This window comes from Symphalangus syndactylus, chromosome 15 (assembly GCF_028878055.3).
Source record: "Symphalangus syndactylus isolate Jambi chromosome 15, NHGRI_mSymSyn1-v2.1_pri, whole genome shotgun sequence".
Taxonomy (NCBI): Eukaryota; Metazoa; Chordata; class Mammalia; order Primates; family Hylobatidae; genus Symphalangus; species Symphalangus syndactylus.
Genome location: NC_072437.2, coordinates 75,143,875 through 75,160,689, shown reverse-complemented (window position 1 = coordinate 75,160,689; position 16,815 = coordinate 75,143,875). Strand labels below are relative to the sequence as shown.

Below are 16,815 nucleotides of genomic sequence, written 5' to 3'. Positions count from 1 at the left end.
CAGACGATGGGCGGCCGGGCAGAGGCGCTCCTCACTTCCCAGATGGGGTGGCCGGGCAGAGGCGCTCCTCACCTCCCAGACGGGGTGGCCAGGCAGACGCGCTCCTCACCTCCCAGATGGGGAGGCTGGGCAGAGGCGCCCCCCACATCCCAGACGGGGTGGCTGGGCAGAGGCACCCCCCACATCCCAGACGGGGCGACCGGGCAGAGGCACCCCTCACATCCCAGACGGGGCGGCCGGGCAGAGGCGCCCCTCACATCCCAGACGGGGCGGCCAGGCAGAGGCGCTCCTCACATCCCAGACGGGGTGGCAGGGCAGACGTGCTCCTCACTTCCCAGATGGGGCGGCCAGGCAGACGCACTCCTCACTTCTTCCCAGACGGGGCGGCCAGGCAGAGGCGCTCACTTCCCAGACGGGGCGGCCGGGCAGAGGCGCTCCTCACTTCCCAGACGGGAGAGTGGGGCAGAGGCGCTCCTCACATCCCAGACGGGGCAGCCGGGCAGAGGTGCTCCTCACATCCCAGACGGGGCGGCCGGGCAGAGACGCTCCTCACTTCTTCCCAGACGGGGTGGCTGGGCAGAGGCACTCCTCACTTCCTCCCAGACGGGGCGGCCGGGCAGAGGCGCTCCTCACTTCCTAGACAGGGTGGCGGCAGGGCAGAGGAGCCCCTCACATCCCAGATGATGGGCGGCCGGGCAGAGGCGCTCCTCACATCCCAGATGGGGCAGCCAGGCAGAGGCGCTCCTCACATCCCAGAGGATGGGCGGCCAGCCAGAGACGCTCCCCACCTCCCAGACGGGGTGGCGGCCGGGCAGAGGCTGCAATCCCAGCACCCTGGGAGGCCAAGGCAGGCGGCTGGGAGGCGGAGGCTGCAGCGAGCCAAGACCACGCCACCGCACTCCAGCCCGGGCAACACCGAGCACCGGGTGAGCGAGACTCCGTCTGCAGTCCCAGCAGGTCGGGAGGCCGAGGCGTGCAGAGCACTCGAGGTCAGGAGCTGGAGAGCAGCCTGGCCGACATGGCGAAACCGCGCCTCCAGCCCAAGGAGAAAAGCCAGGGAGGGGTGGCGGCACGCGCCAGCAATCCCAGGCAGCCTGCAGGCCAGGGAGAATCACGGGAGCCGGAGGCAGGGAGCCTGCAGCGAGCCGACTACACTCCAGCCTGGGCCACAGAGGTAGGACAGGACAGGACGGGACAAGACGGGAGGGGAGGGGGACGGGGACAGGACAGCACAGGACAAGACAGAGGCAGGCAGGCAGGCGGGTGGGAGGGCAGGCAGGCAGGCCAACTTCTAAATTAGAGAAAATCTTATGAGTCAGCAAGTTAACATTTAATTTGATTATTTTTGATGTTACCAGCCCCAGAAATAGCATTCTGAAACAGATTACAGGCTTTCTTCTTTCTATTTGTTGATACATCAACTATCACAACTCACCTTTCATTTTGTTGCTCAATTTTCAGAATAAAGTGTGTGTGTGTTAAAATTCTCCTTCTAAAATAATCTTTCTATGTTCTTACATATTTAGGTTTGGAATATGGTTCATGATGGCAGAATTGTCTAGGTCAATATAGTAAAATACTCTGACCAAGACAGTAGGACCCAGACTCAAGCTGGGGAAGAGATAAATAAGCTCAGTTAAAAAGATAAAGAGGGCCAGGAACTGTGGCTCACGCCTGTAATCCCAGCACTTTGGGAGGCCAAGGCGGGCAGATCACCTGAGGTCGGGAGTTCCAGACCAGCCTGACCAACATGGAAAAACCCTGTCTCTACTAAAAAATATAAAATTAGCCGGGCGTGGTGGTGCATGCCTGTAATCCCAGCTACTCGGGAGGCTGAGGTAGGAGAATTGCATGAACCCAGGAAGTGGAGGTTGCGGTGAGCCAAGATCATGCCACTGCACTCCAGCCTGGGCAACGAGAGTGAGACCGTCTCAAAAAAAGAAAGAGAAAGAAAAAGAGGTCGGGCATAATGGCTCAAAGCCTGTAATCTTATCACTTTGGGAGGTCAAGGCAGGAAGATGGCTTGAGCCCAGGAGTTCAAGACTAGCCTGGGCAACACACTGAGAATCCATGTGTACAAAAAACTAAATAACTTAGCGGAGCATGGTGGTGCACACCTGTAGTCCCAGCTACTTGGTTGGGAGGCTGAAGTTGGTGGATCACTTGAGCCAGAGAGGTTGAGGCTACAGTGAGTCATGTTTCTACAACTGCACTTCAACCTGGGCTACAGAGCAAAATCTTGCCTTAAAAAAGAAAGAAAAGAAAAAAGAGAAGAAGAAAAGAAGAAAGAAAAGAAACTTGCTGCATAGACATGACCATATTCATTTGAAAGCAAGTTAATAAATATGTATCCTGAAAAGATAATTTAGAAAAGAAACTTACAGGCTATGACCAGAGTGATTATAAAACATTCTCTTAACAGTTAGCAGGAGGAAGAAAAAGTGTATTCTTTAAAATGATTTCATTACTAGTAAATAGTTCTATAAGGAAAAGTAGGGGGAAAAAGGCAAAGAAATATGAAACTAAGTCAATGAAAAGCAAATAGGCTATGATCACACATCTAAAGGCCATGAACATGGCAATGAGTATTTTAAAGAATCTAAAAAGTGTACTTTGAATTTTAAAGTATTTTAAGAGATTAATTTTATAAAAGGAAAGACACTGTTATCATGCAGAAGGAACATATTTAGTATAATCAAAAGTTTAAGAAATTGGCCAGGCGTGGTGGCTCACACTAGTTATATCAGCATTTGGGGAGGCCGAGGCAGGCGGATCACCTGAGGTCAGGAGTTGAAGATCAGCCTGGGTGACACGGCAAAACACCGCCTCTGCTAAAAGCACAAAAATTAGCCAGGTGTGGTGACGCACACCGGTAATCACAGCTACTTGGGAGGCTGAGGCATGAGAATTGCTTGAATCTGGGAGGCAGAGGTTGCAGCGAGCCAAGATCATGTCACTGCACTCCCGCCTGGGCAATAGAGCAAGATTCTGTCTCAATTAAAAAAAAAATGAGTTTAAGAAATAAAGGAAAGCTGAGTGTAAGGAAGTCTTTTCAAGGGTAGTACTGGTATAGCTCAAACTTGGTTTGAATTCCAGCTTTGTCACTTACTGGGTAAGTAAGTAGCAGCCTTAAGCCCAACTGTTGTTTGCTATTTGCATGTATTTTCATAAATAAAAGTGGTCTGTAATGTTTTTACAGTGTTGTCAAACTTCAAGGTTATTAAAACTATTAATAGCCTGTTTAATGTTTAAGAATAAATAACTATTTGATATCTTTTAACTACTGTCCTATCATTGACTTTTAAGACTCTTACTGACAATTTTGTGATTTTTCATGTAATCATCCTTTATATCTTACTTAGCAAGTTCTCTATTAGACATAATATATGTCTACTGAATGAAATTTAATTACAGATAACTTTGAACATTTATTAAATTTAAATTATATTTGTACTTGTAAGAAATATTTAAACAATGCTTTATTTTTCTAAAATAAAAGAAAACCAATAGCACAAACCTTCATTTTCTAAGTGTGTCAAGTTGTTTTCTTTTTTTTTGTTTGTTTGTTTGTTTTTTGAGACTGAGTCTCCCTCTGTTGCCAGGCTGGAGTGCAGTGTGTGAGCTCGGCTCACTGCAACCTCCAACTTGCTGGTTCAAGTGATTCTCCTGCCTCAGCCTCCCAAGTAGCTGGAATTACAGGCATGTGCCCCTACACTCGGCTAATTTTTTTTTTTTTTGCATTTTTAGTATAGACGGGGTTTCACCATGTTGGCCAGGATGGTCTCGATCTCCTGACCTCGTGAGCCACCCGCCTCGGCCTCCCAAAGTGCTGGGATTACAGGTGTGAGCCACTGTGCCTGGCCTATTTTAACTGTTTTATGTCTTCTGTTTTTGTGTGACAATGAAATCAGTTAATATTTCCTGCCTGCACCAACCACATTTAGGCTCTACCTTAATTGTTGATGAGGTCTTGGAGCCTCCCTTCTGCTCCCAGAGGCTTTTCTTGGTCATGTCTCCAGCCACAATATCCTGGGGGCAGCACAAGGGTATGTCACAAGGGCAGACCCCTGGATCTCGGGGAGTAGAAGCCCTGGGCCCTTCTCTCCTGCCTTGCCTTACCTGGCCAGGGAGCCTGGGATCTGCCTACCAAAACTTTTTCTGTGTGATCTCAGTGGAAGAGGCAGGGAAAGGAATAAAGGTGCCATTCACCTCCACTCGGACAACACAGCCTTCTACACCAGCAAGGGTGAACCCAACCCTACGGCAATACCTCAGGGTTCTGTCTGTCCACATTCATCCTGGACAGTCCCACACTTGTCTTAACAAGGAAACCTGGCCTGCTACTAAACTCCCAGGTGCTGGCTCTGCAGCCCAGCCTTGCCCCTGGAGGGGACCTTACCTTGCAGGACGGAGTCTTGGCCGCAGACTGAGCCTGTACCTCACCCGTCTCCCACTGACTCTTGGTACTGGCCACGGCCATGCTGGGCAGCTCTATGGAGGCCTGGTGGGCTAGCTTGGGGGTCCAGCCAGCGGTCTGCAGAGGAGGAAAAGCATCAGGGTTACCTTAGTGGGCAGCCACCGTGGTCACATCAGAGGGTCACACTGGGCAACCCTCTGCTTTGTGTTTGTTTTTTCCCTGGGAGCGCTTTCCCAATGAGGCCCTATAGTGGGGATCACTGGAAAAATGTGCCTTCCTCCATTTGATGCAATTGTGAGACACCTCCCTGTCCTGAAGAGCATCAAGGAGATGATGGCGCACAGGACAGATGTGGGTCTGCCTCCATGCTGCTCATGGGGTAGGGCTGGGGGACCATGGGATGGATGGAGGGACATTGAATGGATGGAGGGACGTGGTTAAATTGCAGAGTATTGGTTGGATGGAGGAGCATTGATTAGATGGAGGAGTATTGGTTTTATAGAAAGGTGTTGATGAAGGAATATTGATTGGATGGAGGAGTACTGATTATATGAGGGAGTATTTGTTAGATGGAGGGGCATTGATTGAATGGAGTAGTATTGGTTGGATAGAGCCATATCGGTTCAATGAAGGGGCACTGATTGCATGCAAGGACATTGATCGGCAAAGGAGTATTGGTTGGATGGAAGGGCACTGGTAGGATGGAAAGGTACTGACTGGATGGAGGAGCAGTGAATGAATGAAGGAGTATTGATTGGATGGGGAAGTATTACTTGGATGGAGGAATATTGATAGGATACAGGAGCATTGATAGGATGGAGGAGTACTTGTTGGATGGAGAGGCATTAATTGGATGGAGGAATATTGGTTTGATAGAAGGATGTTGGTTGGATAGAGGAACATTGATTGCATGGAGGAGTACTGGTTGCATGGAGGAGTACTGGTTGGTTGAAGGGGGATTAATTGAAATCAGAAGTATTGGTTGAATAGAAGGGCACTGATTGGGTGAAGGAGTAATGTATGGATGGAGGGGCATTAATTGAACAGAAGAGCACTGATTGGACGGAGGAATACTGGTAAGATAGAGGAGTGCTTCTTGGATAAGTGAGTACTGGGTGGATGGAGGGGTACTGGGTGGATGGAGGCATGCTGATTTAGCAGAGTAGTATTGGTTTTATGGAGGGGCACTGGGTGGATGGAGGGGCACTGATTTAGTAGAGGAGTATAGGTTGGATGGAAGGATACTGGTTAGATGGAGATGTCCTGATTAGATAAAGAAGTATTGGTTGAATAGAAGGGCACTGATTGGAAGCAGAGGCACTGATTGGGTGAAACTATTTTGGTTGGATGGAGGGAAATTGATAGGATAGAAGGCCACTGATTGGATGCAAGGCATTATTGGAGGGAGGGGCAATGATTGGATGAAGTTGTTTGGTTAGCTGGAGGGGAATTGACTGAATGGAGGAGCACTGAATGAATAGGGGTATTGATTGGATGAAGGTGTATTGGTTGGATTGAAGGGAGTTGGTGGATGAAGGAATATTGGTTGGATGCAGGGACACCAACTGGATAGAGGAGTATTGGATGATTGGATGGAGAGGTACTGATTGAATGGAGGGGCTGGCATGTGGGATTGGCATTGGTTACATGGTGAGCCATTAATTGGATAGACGAGTATTGGTTGGATGGAGGGTATTGGTCAGATGGAGAAGCATTGATGGATGGAGGAGAATTGATTGGATGGGAGGGACATTGGATGGAGGGGCATTGATTGGACAGAGAGGCACTGATTGGATGGAGTAGTATTGGATGGATGGAGGAATCTTGATTGGATGGAGGGGTATTGATTGGATTAAGGAGTACTGGTTGGATAAAGGGTCATTGATTGACTGAAGGAATATTGGCTGGATAGAGGGGCACTGATAGGATGAAAGAGCATTGATTGGATGGTGGAGTATTGTTCCGACGGGGGCATTGATTGAATGGAGGAACACTGAATAATTGGAGGAGTATTGGTTGCAGGAGTATTGGTTGTATAAAGGAACATTAATTGGATGCAGGAGCATTGATAGGATGGGAGATTATTGGTTGGACGGAGTAGCATTGATTGAAAGGAGGGGCATTGATTACATGGAGGGACATTGATTAGATGGAGGGGCATTGATTGGGTAGAGGGGCACTGATTGGATGGAGAAGCATTGGTTGGACAGGGTGTAGGTTGAATAAGGTGGCATTGATTGGATGGAAGGGCGTTGGTTGGATTAAGGAATGGTGCCAGGATGCAGGAGGGACCTGACAGCAGAGGGGAGCCAGGTCATACCTTGATGGCCTGGGTGTATTTTTCCAGCCAGTGGTCAATCTTGGAGATGGGCAAGTCTGGTTGGGATTTCTTCACACTGTTACTGGAGGGTAGAAGATGTGTCAGGCCCCATGTCTCCCACAAGGCTTCTCCCAACCTGCCCAAGCCTCTCCCAGAGCCCCCTCGGTCTCCAGATCTTTACCCTGTGACTCCTTTCAACCCCCTCTTGGGGAAACCTAAGATCTGAGCCCAGAAAGCAGACAGACAGACCTCTTCTCTATGGAGCAGTTTAGGAACTCGGTCCTGTCGATGAGCTGCAGAGGGTGGAGAGCGACACAGGCCTGCAGCAGCTAAGGTAAAGCCCACCCTCCATCTCCCCAGCTACTCCATCCACTAATCCAACCTCCAACCCTTATATCACAGGGGTTTGCTGAGGGCTGGGCAATGGGGGGATAGCAGACAAAAGCCAGGCCTGGGCCCGGTCTTCCTGTGGCTGGCATGTGGGATTGGCCTTTTGGGTATGAGTCTGGGAGAGGGGAGAAGATGGCAGGCTTTGCAGCTTGACCTACTTTGATGGGAGGGCTCAAGGGAGGTGAGCTCTGTTCTATGGTCCCCTCCAAGACCAAGGGGCTGGGTGTCCTGGGCTGCTGATATTTCTGGTGCTAGAAAAAAAAAAAAACAAAAACAGACATCCCAGGTGATCCCCTGCTTGTACCCCTCCTGCCCTGCCCAGCACCTGTGGGAAAAAATACTGTTCCTCCCTGAACCCCAGGTTCTCTGTGGCCCTGACATGCTCGTTTTGGGGCTGGCGGGGAGGGACCAAGGAGTCTGGGGAAATGACTCCGGATCTTGCAAGAGGATCACTGAGCCTCGCCCTCTCTGAGAATGTGGGCCCAGAAGGGGCTGCAAGGTCTAGGGGTGTGGGGTGCTGACCCACTCTGGCCTAGACCCACAGGGCCCACAGAGTGGTGCAGACAGCAAAGGCTGGCTCATCCCTGGGGTGGGGGTACACCCAGACCCTCTGAGGTGGAGCCATCACCTCCTCCTGTTCCTCCTCAACCCCTGCAGCCCCCAGGTTGTCCTGGACAGTGTCCTCTGGGTCTGGCCCCTCCTTGCTCAGACTCAACTCCTCCAGGTGGACTTCATCACTGTCCTTTTCGCAGGCATGCAGGCTGGGCCTGTGGGTGGAAAGGGAGGCAAAGCCGTTCTAGGGCCGTTGGATTGCTTGGTTGACCCCTTCCTTTTTCCAAGCCTCAGTTTCCCCATCTGTAAAATCAAGGTAGTCAGGCTACTTGAGTGCCAAGGGTTCTGAGACCCAAGCCCATTGGGAAACAAGGTCGAGTGGCCTCAGAGCCAGCACAGTCTGCTTGGGCCCCTGTGTCAGGGCCTGAGGCCCTTGGGGAACTGCCCAGTCCCCGCTAGGCAGGGCTCTACAGACTGAGGGTCCCCCAGGCACTGAGGCTGGGTTCAACCCCCCAGCTTTCTGGCTGGGCCTCAGCTTGGCAGCTGCTCGCCACTCAGTTGGTCTGGCGGGGTCCCTGCAGGGTCGGGCTGCCGGGGCCACCACTCCTGTTCTGCTCCCTGTGGGGGCCCTTGGGTGTTTGGGGGACTGGAGGCTGGGTCATTTGGAGGGCTAGGCAGGGGTAGGGGCCACGTCACTGAGGAGCAGGGCCAAGGGGCTGCCGGCTGTGGGGGAGGGGAGGCCAGCCAGCTGGCAGCTTCCAGCGGCTCTGCATTTGAGCAGGACTGAACCTGGAGAAGATGGGAAATTCTCGAATTTTCCATGATTTCAGGCCCCTGGGTATGCGTGCCAGCCAAGACCCAGACCCACCCGCCCAAGGTGGGCAGGGGTCTGAGCCAGCAGCAGCCACACAGAGGGGCCATTCAGGAGCAGGTCTGTGCAGCCAGGCAGGTGCAGGGTGTGGGGTGGCAGCCACAGAGCTGGGCTCCACGGAAGAGTCAAAGCGCCCCCTGCTGGTGGGAGCAGCCTTGCCCACCTAGGCCTGAGGCCAGGGAGAAGGGAGCTGCCCAATCTCAGAAAAGCAGGGCCGCTGACTCCTAAGCGCGTAGGGGGAGACTGAGGCCTGGGGAGGGGGGCGGTGGGCACTGCGCCAGGCCAGGACCAGTGGCTCTTGGGGAGTGGGAGCCTGGTTGTAGGAGGACAAGGGAGTGTCGCTCAGCAACACTGGTCCCTAGAGCTCCAGGCTGGTTTAGGGCCTCAGAGGGGCCAGGAAGAACCCTGACCAGGGAGAACTGTCAGCCCAACCATGAACTCTGGTCCCACTCAAGGCAAGGGGGTCCTGAACAGGGCTGGGGTCCCAGATGGCCCGGGCCCCGCAGGGCAGGTGGGGTCAGCCCCATCATGGCCGCAGATGACAGAGTGGCAAGGAGCCTGAGCAGGGGTAGTGAGGTGGGGCTCGGGAGCAGCCCGTCGGGCCTGTTGGGGTTGAGACAGGCACACACATCCCCACATCTGGAAAGTGCGTCCTCCCGGCCGACTCTCCGGCGTGCACATCTGGAAATACCTGCTCCCCTCTGTGGGAATGGAGATCTGCCAGCCCCGAGGGAGGAAGGGGTGGCGGTGGGCTCTCAGCCTCCATTACAGAAGTGGCCGCAGCTGTGTGCTGATGTGGCAGCACCTGGCCTGGCCTCACAGCTGCCTGGATGAGGCCCAGGGGCCCTGGGGAGCCCCGGAATGAGGTTTCCTCGCGGCCCCTCGCTGGCCACCATGCTGTCTCGCCCTCTTCCTCCCTTCCCTCCTTTCTCCCCCTTTCCTGGCCATGGGGGCATTTCAGGGGCTGCTTGGAAAGGGGAGGATGGGGTGGCTGCTCAGGCGCAGGTCGAGGGCCTGAAGGGAGCTCTGCTGTGCCCCAATCCGCCCAGCGCCTGCCCTCGAGGTCCAGAGGGAGCCCCGCTCTGCCCAGCACCCGCCCTCGAGGCCCTCACTCACCTGTCCTCTTGCTCCCCGTCAGGACTCCTGCACCGGGGGGGCTCTCCGCTGTCCGAGGCGCCCTGCACCCCCTCATGCTGCTGCCACTGCTCTGGCCTCTGGGACCAGTTGCCAAAGCCCTCGTCCACATCCAGTTCAGGGGCCTCCAAGGGCTTCAGGCTGAGGCTGAGGGTAGCAGCAGGGAGCTTAGGACTGGGAGGCTGCTGCCTCCTCTGCCCAGGGCCCACACTCACCTCACAGCGCCTGCTCAGGCCCTGGACTCCAAGTGTGGGAGACCCTGTCTGCCACAGAGCTGGCTCTGGGCTGTGTCTCCTGTGGTCAGAATCCCTGAGGGCAGGGCTGTGTCTCCCCTGTCGGTTCTGGGGCAGCCTGAGAACTGTGCTTCCTCCATCAGTCCAGGATTCCTTGAGGCGCAGCAGGGCTATGCCTCCTCCATCAGTCTGGGGCTACCTGAGGGCAAGGCTGTGCCTCCCCCATCACTCTGGGACTCGCTAGGGCAGGGCTGGGCCTCCCCCGTCAGCCTGTGGCTCCCTAAGAGCAGGGCTGTGCTTCTCCCATCATCCTGGGGCTCCCCAAGGGCTGCCCTGGTCCCCACATGAGGACCCTACATGAGGTCCTCCTAAGCCCCGACTTCTCAGGCCTCCTATGTGGCAGGGAGAGCCTCGGGATAGCTGGGGCCCTTGGTGGGGGTGGCCAAGGGCCTGACTATGGTGACCGCTGAACCCCCCTCTGCCCAAGGCTGCTGACTTGGAGAAAATGGAACAAAAGAGGCCAGGAGGAAGGGAAGCATTATTGGAAAAACAGCCCAGCCCAGCCCAGCCGCGGAGGCCTCCTGGGCCCAAGGAGGAAGCAAGCCAGCCTGGCCGCCAAGTTGGACGTGCCTCTGTGAGTCACTGGCGGGGGAGTCTGGTGGGGGGCTCGGGCCAGGCTGCGTGGCTGGGGTCAGAGGCGGTCCGAGCAAGAGCCAGGGCATGGGCACAGAGCCTGGGTCAGTGCCGAGGAGGCTGCCAGGTATTAGCAAACCCTCATCCAGGGCTGTGGCCACCCTCACCCCAGGAGCACTCACCCACTCCCGCGCATGCTCCCGGGGGCCCTTCCTCGCTCTCATCCTGCACTGGAACCCCCAAGCCCAGGCCCTTGACCTCCCCCTCTGCCCAGGCCCCAGGGTACACGAATAGGGGCTAGAGCCCAGGCATGCAGTAGGGGGCTGCTCACAGCATCTCCTGCTCCGACCTCTCAGGGACAAGGCCACCTCCGTCCTCGTCCTGGGCCGGAAGCTGCCTGTCTCTCTCATGCTGGCATTGCTCGTGGACGGCCTCCATGCTCCAGGAGCAGTGGGCCTGGTGGGGGACACAGAGGGAGTCACGCCATAGCCAACACAGGTGCTGTTTTGCACCCATTCTTCCCATCTACACAGGCCTTTCTGGGGCCACACGGTGTAGGCAGCCCTTTCCACGAAGGCAGTCCCAGGCTGGCCCTCAGGCCTCACCTTGTCCATCTTTAAATAGAGGCTGCCCACATGGTCATGAGGTGCCCTCTGGCCCAGGAGAGGGTCCTGGGGCCCTGTGAGGATCTGGGCACACCTGTGCCCTGTGGGGATGAAGGTGGGACTCCAAGGCCCATTCAAGCCTGAAGAAACTCAAGGACAGGACAAAAGACCCTCTGCCCCCTCTCCCAGCCTGCCTCTCTCTCTAAATAGAACCAGGACCTAGACCCAGGTGACCCTGGAGGGCCCAGGAAGAAGATACTGGAGTCCAGGGAGACTGGCCGCAGCGCACCACCAGGCGGCACCTCCACCCCACCTGCGGGTGCTCCCTCCTGCACCCCAAAGGCAGGGCGTGTTGGAGAAAGGGGACCCCGCATGAGGTCCAAGGCTGAGGAAACGAGGGCCTGAGCATGTCCAGGCAGGACACCTCCTGTCCCACCACCAGCCCTGCTCACAGAAGCCCTGCAGACCCATGGGCTCCTGCCTGGGCCTAACCCCATAGCTGGGGGCACCTTACAGGGTCGGCTCACCCAACCCCACCCCATCCTTATTTCAGAGCCCTCTGCGGAGTCTCTCTGAGCTGTTTCTTTTGTTTCAGACGGAGTTTCACTCTTGTTGTCCAGGCTGGAGTGCAATGGTGTGATCTCGGCTCACGGCAACCTCCGCCTCCTGGGTTCAAGTGATTCTCCTGCCTCAGCCTCCTGAGTAGCTGGGATTACAGGCATGCACCACCATGCCCGGCTAATTTTGTATTTTTTAGTAGAGACAGGGTTTCTCCATGTTGGTCAGGCTGGTCCCAAACTCCCGACCTCAGGTGATCCACCCGCCTCGGCCTCCCAAAGTGCTAGGATTACAGGGATGAGCCACCGCACCCAGCCGATTGAGCCATTTCAAAAATGGGGAAACTGAGGTAAGGGAGTGCTTCTGCTCTCAGAGCCTGAAACCATGGCTTCTTGGGGTCCCACACGCCCCCCTCGGGGACAGAGGTAGACGCAGGCTGGCCTGGACCTGGGCATCAGAGCCCCGGCCCAGCAGCTCTCAGATGGTCCAGGTCCTGCAGACACCGCTGACTCAGCTGTCACAGCCCTGCCTCCCATCACCCTCCTAGAGCCTGAGGGGAGGTCCAGGGTTTCTATGCTCCTACAGGGCTTATTATCCCAGACCCAGGGAGGGAGCCCAGGCCAGAACAGGGAGCAGGGCTGGGGTCTCCCTGCTGGGGTCTCAGTTCTTCCCGGCCAGTGGCCGCTGCCTGACCCTGGAGCCTCATCCCCACTGGGCCCCAGTCCCCTGGCCAGACAGCCCCGTCAGCGTGTGATCTAATCTCTCCTAGGTCTCCCCTAAGCCTCTCAGACAAAAGCCAGGCCATTCCACAGACCTGAGTTCAAGGCCCACTCCCCCCACCAAAGCCACAGGGGACTCCAGCCACTCAAACCCAGCCGCCTGTGCACCCCACCCCCCGAATCCACCTGCCTGTCCTGCTCCTCAGAAGTGCCTTCAGCTCCAGGCCCCCGAGGAAGCCACTTAATTCCCCACACCTGGCTCCCATCATCTGGGCAGATGAGGCCCAGCTTCCCGCTTCTGCCGGCCTCGTTCCACCTGGGGAAGCAGAGCCTGGGGTGCAGGGGCCCTCGTGCTCACTCACACCCCCACTCACACCGCAGCCCCTCCAAACGAAGGGCGGCGCAGAGCTGGGGCAGGGTGTTGAGGAGGTGGAGGGGTTCCATGCAGGAGAAGCCTGGCCATGTTGCTCCCCGTGTTCCCATGTCCCAGCCCCTCCATGTGAGCAACGTCTCAGCTGAGGTGTGTGTCCCTGGGCCTGGGGCATGAGATGGAGCCCAAGCTCCTCCTTGGACCTGGGCTTCCGATGGGTCCAGGGCCCTCACTCCAGCTCCACAGACCCCCTCCACCAAGCCATAGGGGAGGCGAGGCTTGGAAGCACACATTGGTGCAGAGACCCCAGAAGCTCGTGTGCACACGTTTCCTCAGGTCCACCCCTAAGGGCAACGAGTCCGGGCCCCAACAGCCCCATAAAGGCCCTCGCTCTGCTCACAGCTCATGCCCAACACATGGAGTGCGGCTGGGCATGGGACTCCCTAGGCCTGGGGCACACGCAGGTGTGCACCCAACTCACACACGTTCTCCACGAGCCCATGCTCCGGTCACACAGGCACACATGCCCGCACCCCATGCACACACAAGTATGAACGTGCTCACACACGGGAACCCCTGACATCCACGTGCATGTGCAGACAGGCTTGGGAACAAGGGGACCACGTCCCCCTCCAGGGATCCCTTCAGGGTGCTGCAGCCTCACTTTAGTGAGGCAAACATTGACCGTTTGCCTTGCCATTGCGCCGACAACGGCGGTGCCGGCCCTGGCACAAGGCCCAGGTGTGTACTCTGGGAACATCATCTCTGCAGAGCTGGGCCCCTGGAGGATCACTCTGACTGAGCTCTCCCTGGCTAGGGGCCTGTGGGAGAGAGTGGGGGTGCAGAGTAAGCATCTCCTGGTGTCTCCCCTAAAACCCAGCACTGGAGAGAAGCCCCGCCGGCCCCTGGCCTCTGACCCAGCAGAGCTGAGGACGTGGAGGCCTCTGGGCCCCTTCTCCGTCTCCTCCCTTTCCCCTACCCCAGGATATGAGTCATTCGGGCCCCCTCCCCATGACCTCACCTCCTCACTATTCCACAGCTGGGCTCCGTTCTGGGAACTGAAAGGGGGGCAGCTCTCCTGGGGTGGAGTGGGGGCCTCTGGCCTGGGAAAGGCGCCCCCCACGGCCAGCGGCCCAGGCCCCTTGGCATGCACTGCGAAGCTGTCAGGACTCTGGGATGGCCGACCCCGCCCGTAGCCCTGGCTCAACCCCGTGCAGCTGGGAGGGATTTGGTGTTCCTGCGCAAATGCAATTAGGCAATTTCCTGTGTCTGTTCTGGCTCCGAAGCCCAAGGTTCAGCCCAAGGGGCCAGGCGGTGGGGGGGGCTCCATCCACCTCCCACCCCAGCACACCCCTGCACCCTCACAGTCCCAGGCTCCACTTCGGGGCCTGGCCCTCAGCCAGGGACACCAGTATGCACAGAACCCTGACGAATGCCTCGTTCTGAGTGGAGCTCCCCAAGCTCAGGTCTGTTCCTGTCGGCCTCGTCCACTGCCAACCACCCCCGACTCAGGACACTGGCCCTTCTTCTCCTTCCTCCACAGACCCCCCCACCTCTACCTCCCAGTCCCCACTGAGGGCCTGACAACGCCCATCTTCGGCCCAGCACTCCCAGCTACCCACCACCGTCCTCCCCCTGCCTGGAAGTGCAGACACTTCCAGAATGGGTGTCCGGCTCGGTCCCTGTCCCGACTCTGCCCCCTGCAGGCAGCTCCTGTGGCTGCCCCACCTGGCTGTCCTGAGCCCAGAGGTCGGCTGGAGAGGGTCAGTCCTCTCTGGGGTCCTGGGGAGTGAGGAGGCTCTGGTGAAGAGCAAGGGATGCAGGATGTCAAGGGGAGGAGGAGCTTCTCCTCCAGGCCTGACCACAGGTCTCCTGGACACCACAGGGAGCTGGCAGGAGGCCTGGGGAGTTGGGCTGGGCCTCCCACCAGGGTGGCTCGGGACTCCCTGCACAGCACTGAGGTCTCTGGTCCCCTCATGAGCCCAGCCTCCCCTGGGGTCATACACTTGACCCCTCAAGTCACTGCAGAGCCCAAGAGTGGAGAGACACAGCACCGTGTGCCGGGAAAAGGTGCCCACAGGGGCCCTTCATGGCTGAGGCTTCCAGAGGGTAGTGGGACAGCAACCCTGCTCCCCGCCAGCCGCCTACCACAGCGTTCATGATACAGCTTCAGAGTGTGGGTCAGGGTCTATCTGGGAAGCCAGGGCAAAGGCGGTGGCAGCTGGCAGCACCCATACCCACAGCTGGGGCACTGCTCACATGAGCCCCCATCAGCAGGCCCCTTGGTTGTGCCCACACGCAGGGGTCCTGCCCCAGGGAGGGGGTAGTCCAGGGAGGGGCTCGAGGGTGTGGCACAGGCCAGCTGTCACTCCTCCCTGGAGAGGCAGCTGGGGATGCAGCTGGGAGGGGAGCCAGGAGCAGAGACAGCCTGGGACCAGCAGGTGGGTTACAGGTGGGGCAGCAGGAGGGGCACACGCCGTCTGCCTGGGGCTGGGGTGTAGAGACGGAAACCTGCCCCACAATGCCTGGTGCTGTCCCAGCCTCCCCCCAGGGCCTCTAGCACCTTCCCAGTTGTGTCTGCACCCTCCTGGACATGGCGGGGGAGGATGGGGGTCAACCCCTTTCCTTGTAGTCCCGTGCCAGTGGGCGAGAGAGACGCCCCAGTGAGCAGGACCCTAGCCTCTCTGCCTGGAGAGGCCAGGTGATGAGCCACCCGGAGAGGAAGGAGGCCTTGAACTTGGGTCTGAAAGATGAGCAGGGGTTTGCTGGGCCGGGTGCAGGCAAGAGCTAATGCAGGAAGGCAGAGAGCAGGAGCGCTTAGAGGGAGTGGCTCTGTGCAGCCGGAGCCAGATGGGTGAACCTCACTCAGGAGGAAGCAGTGGGACCCTCTCTGCTCACGCTGGGTCCCCTGCCTCCCGCTAGGATCCCCACACCCAGCTCCTTCTGGGCCTCTGCTGCACAGATCAGGTCTGGAAGGCTCCCTGGAGGAGGCAGCGCCTGGACTTGGACATCGGCCTGCAGAGCAGGCTTCCCTCACAACCCTGGGAAGACAGAACTCCTCAGCGGGTTGATGTGGGGGAGGGCGGAGCCTCCCTCCAAGGCACCAGCCCAGTGCTGGGGGCGACACAGAGTGCCAGAAGCTGGCGGGGACAGGAGGCTCTGCCCCCCAAGGGCTTTACATCCCGAAGCACCCCTGGCCGAGCTGGGACCCAGGGTCAGCCCAGGCAGGCCGTGAGAAAGGAGACTGTGGGCCCCACCCCATCACACAGGGAGGAGGTGCTGTGCCCGCTGGGGGGGCAGCTGCCCCTCTCTGGGCCCTTTGGGAGGGAAGAGGCTTGGTGAGGTAGAAAGCCCAGCCCCAGCCAGCAGCGTTGCCTTCTCAGAGTGGCAGCCCTTTGTAACCCGGGGGGTCCCTGCAGGGCCTCTCCTTGTTTTCTCACCACGGGGCAGCATTTGGGGGCCTCTTGAGGGACCCCCTAGATGCTTCTACTCAGAGCCCCCAAAGCCAAGGAGCCTCCACTCCTCTGTCTGCAGCCTCCCCTGCCGGTTCTTGCTACCCAGGGTTCAGTGGCCTGGGGGCTGACGGAGGGGGTCGCCTCTGCCAAGGCCCCTCCCGGTGCCTCCCTGGCTCATCCAGCCCACCTCCTTCCCACGCTGGCTCAGGCAAAGTGCTCTGGTCACCAGGAGCCCTTCCTGACCAGCCCCGGCTCCTTCTTGCCTTCGATCCACCTGGCCTCCCCTGGAGCCCTGGCCTGGGTGCTGGGCCTGCTGGGTCCAGAGCCCACCCCGCCCTGAACAACCCCGAGCCTCAGCCACCCTCAGTTCTTACCCTTTCACAGCTGGGAAGCGGAGCCTGGGCTTGAGGTCTCCTGTGCGCCTCTCTGCGCCTGCGCCGGCGCTGTGGGCCTCTCTGCGCCTGCGCCGGCGCTGTGGGCCTCTCTGCGCCTGCGCCGGCGCTGTGGGCCTCTCTGCGCCTGCGCCGGCGCTGTGGGCCTCTCTGCGCCTGCGCCGGC

General features: G+C 57.8%; 1 protein-coding gene across 2 annotated transcripts; it reads right to left on the bottom strand.

Moving 5' to 3' along the window:
• Positions 1-207: 207 nt before the first annotated feature.
• On the bottom strand, positions 208-16,687 carry LOC129463990 (lymphocyte-specific protein 1-like). Of its 2 annotated transcripts, XM_063618846.1 has the most exons (10): positions 16,632-16,687; positions 10,882-11,006; positions 9,667-9,831; positions 7,756-7,894; positions 7,286-7,378; positions 6,987-7,030; positions 6,738-6,819; positions 4,400-4,534; positions 3,952-4,029; positions 208-2,828 (listed from the first exon to the last, which is right to left on the bottom strand). In XM_063618846.1, exons 2-10 carry the CDS (start codon positions 10,986-10,988, stop codon positions 2,784-2,786), a joined length of 888 nt encoding a protein of 295 aa, XP_063474916.1. In that variant the 5' UTR covers positions 10,989-11,006; positions 16,632-16,687; the 3' UTR covers positions 208-2,783. The 2 variants fall into 2 exon arrangements, with proteins under 2 accessions (XP_063474916.1, XP_055100746.1); XM_055244771.2 differs by having other exon boundaries at positions 208-4,029.
• Positions 16,688-16,815: the final 128 nt, after the last annotated feature.

Excerpts from the sequence above, each read along its gene's own strand:
- LOC129463990 (XM_055244771.2), bottom strand. The coding sequence starts at position 10,988 with ATGGAGGCCGTCCACGAGCAATGCCAGCATGAGAGAGACAGGCAGCTT. Across the intron at positions 7,031-7,285 it reads CCTTGAGCCCTCCCATCAAA|CTCATCGACAGGACCGAGTT; the intron begins GTAGGTCAAGCT and ends CACCCTCTGCAG. Across the intron at positions 4,030-4,399 it reads CCAAGACTCCGTCCTGCAAG|GATATTGTGGCTGGAGACAT; the intron begins GTAAGGTCCCCT and ends TGCTGCCCCCAG.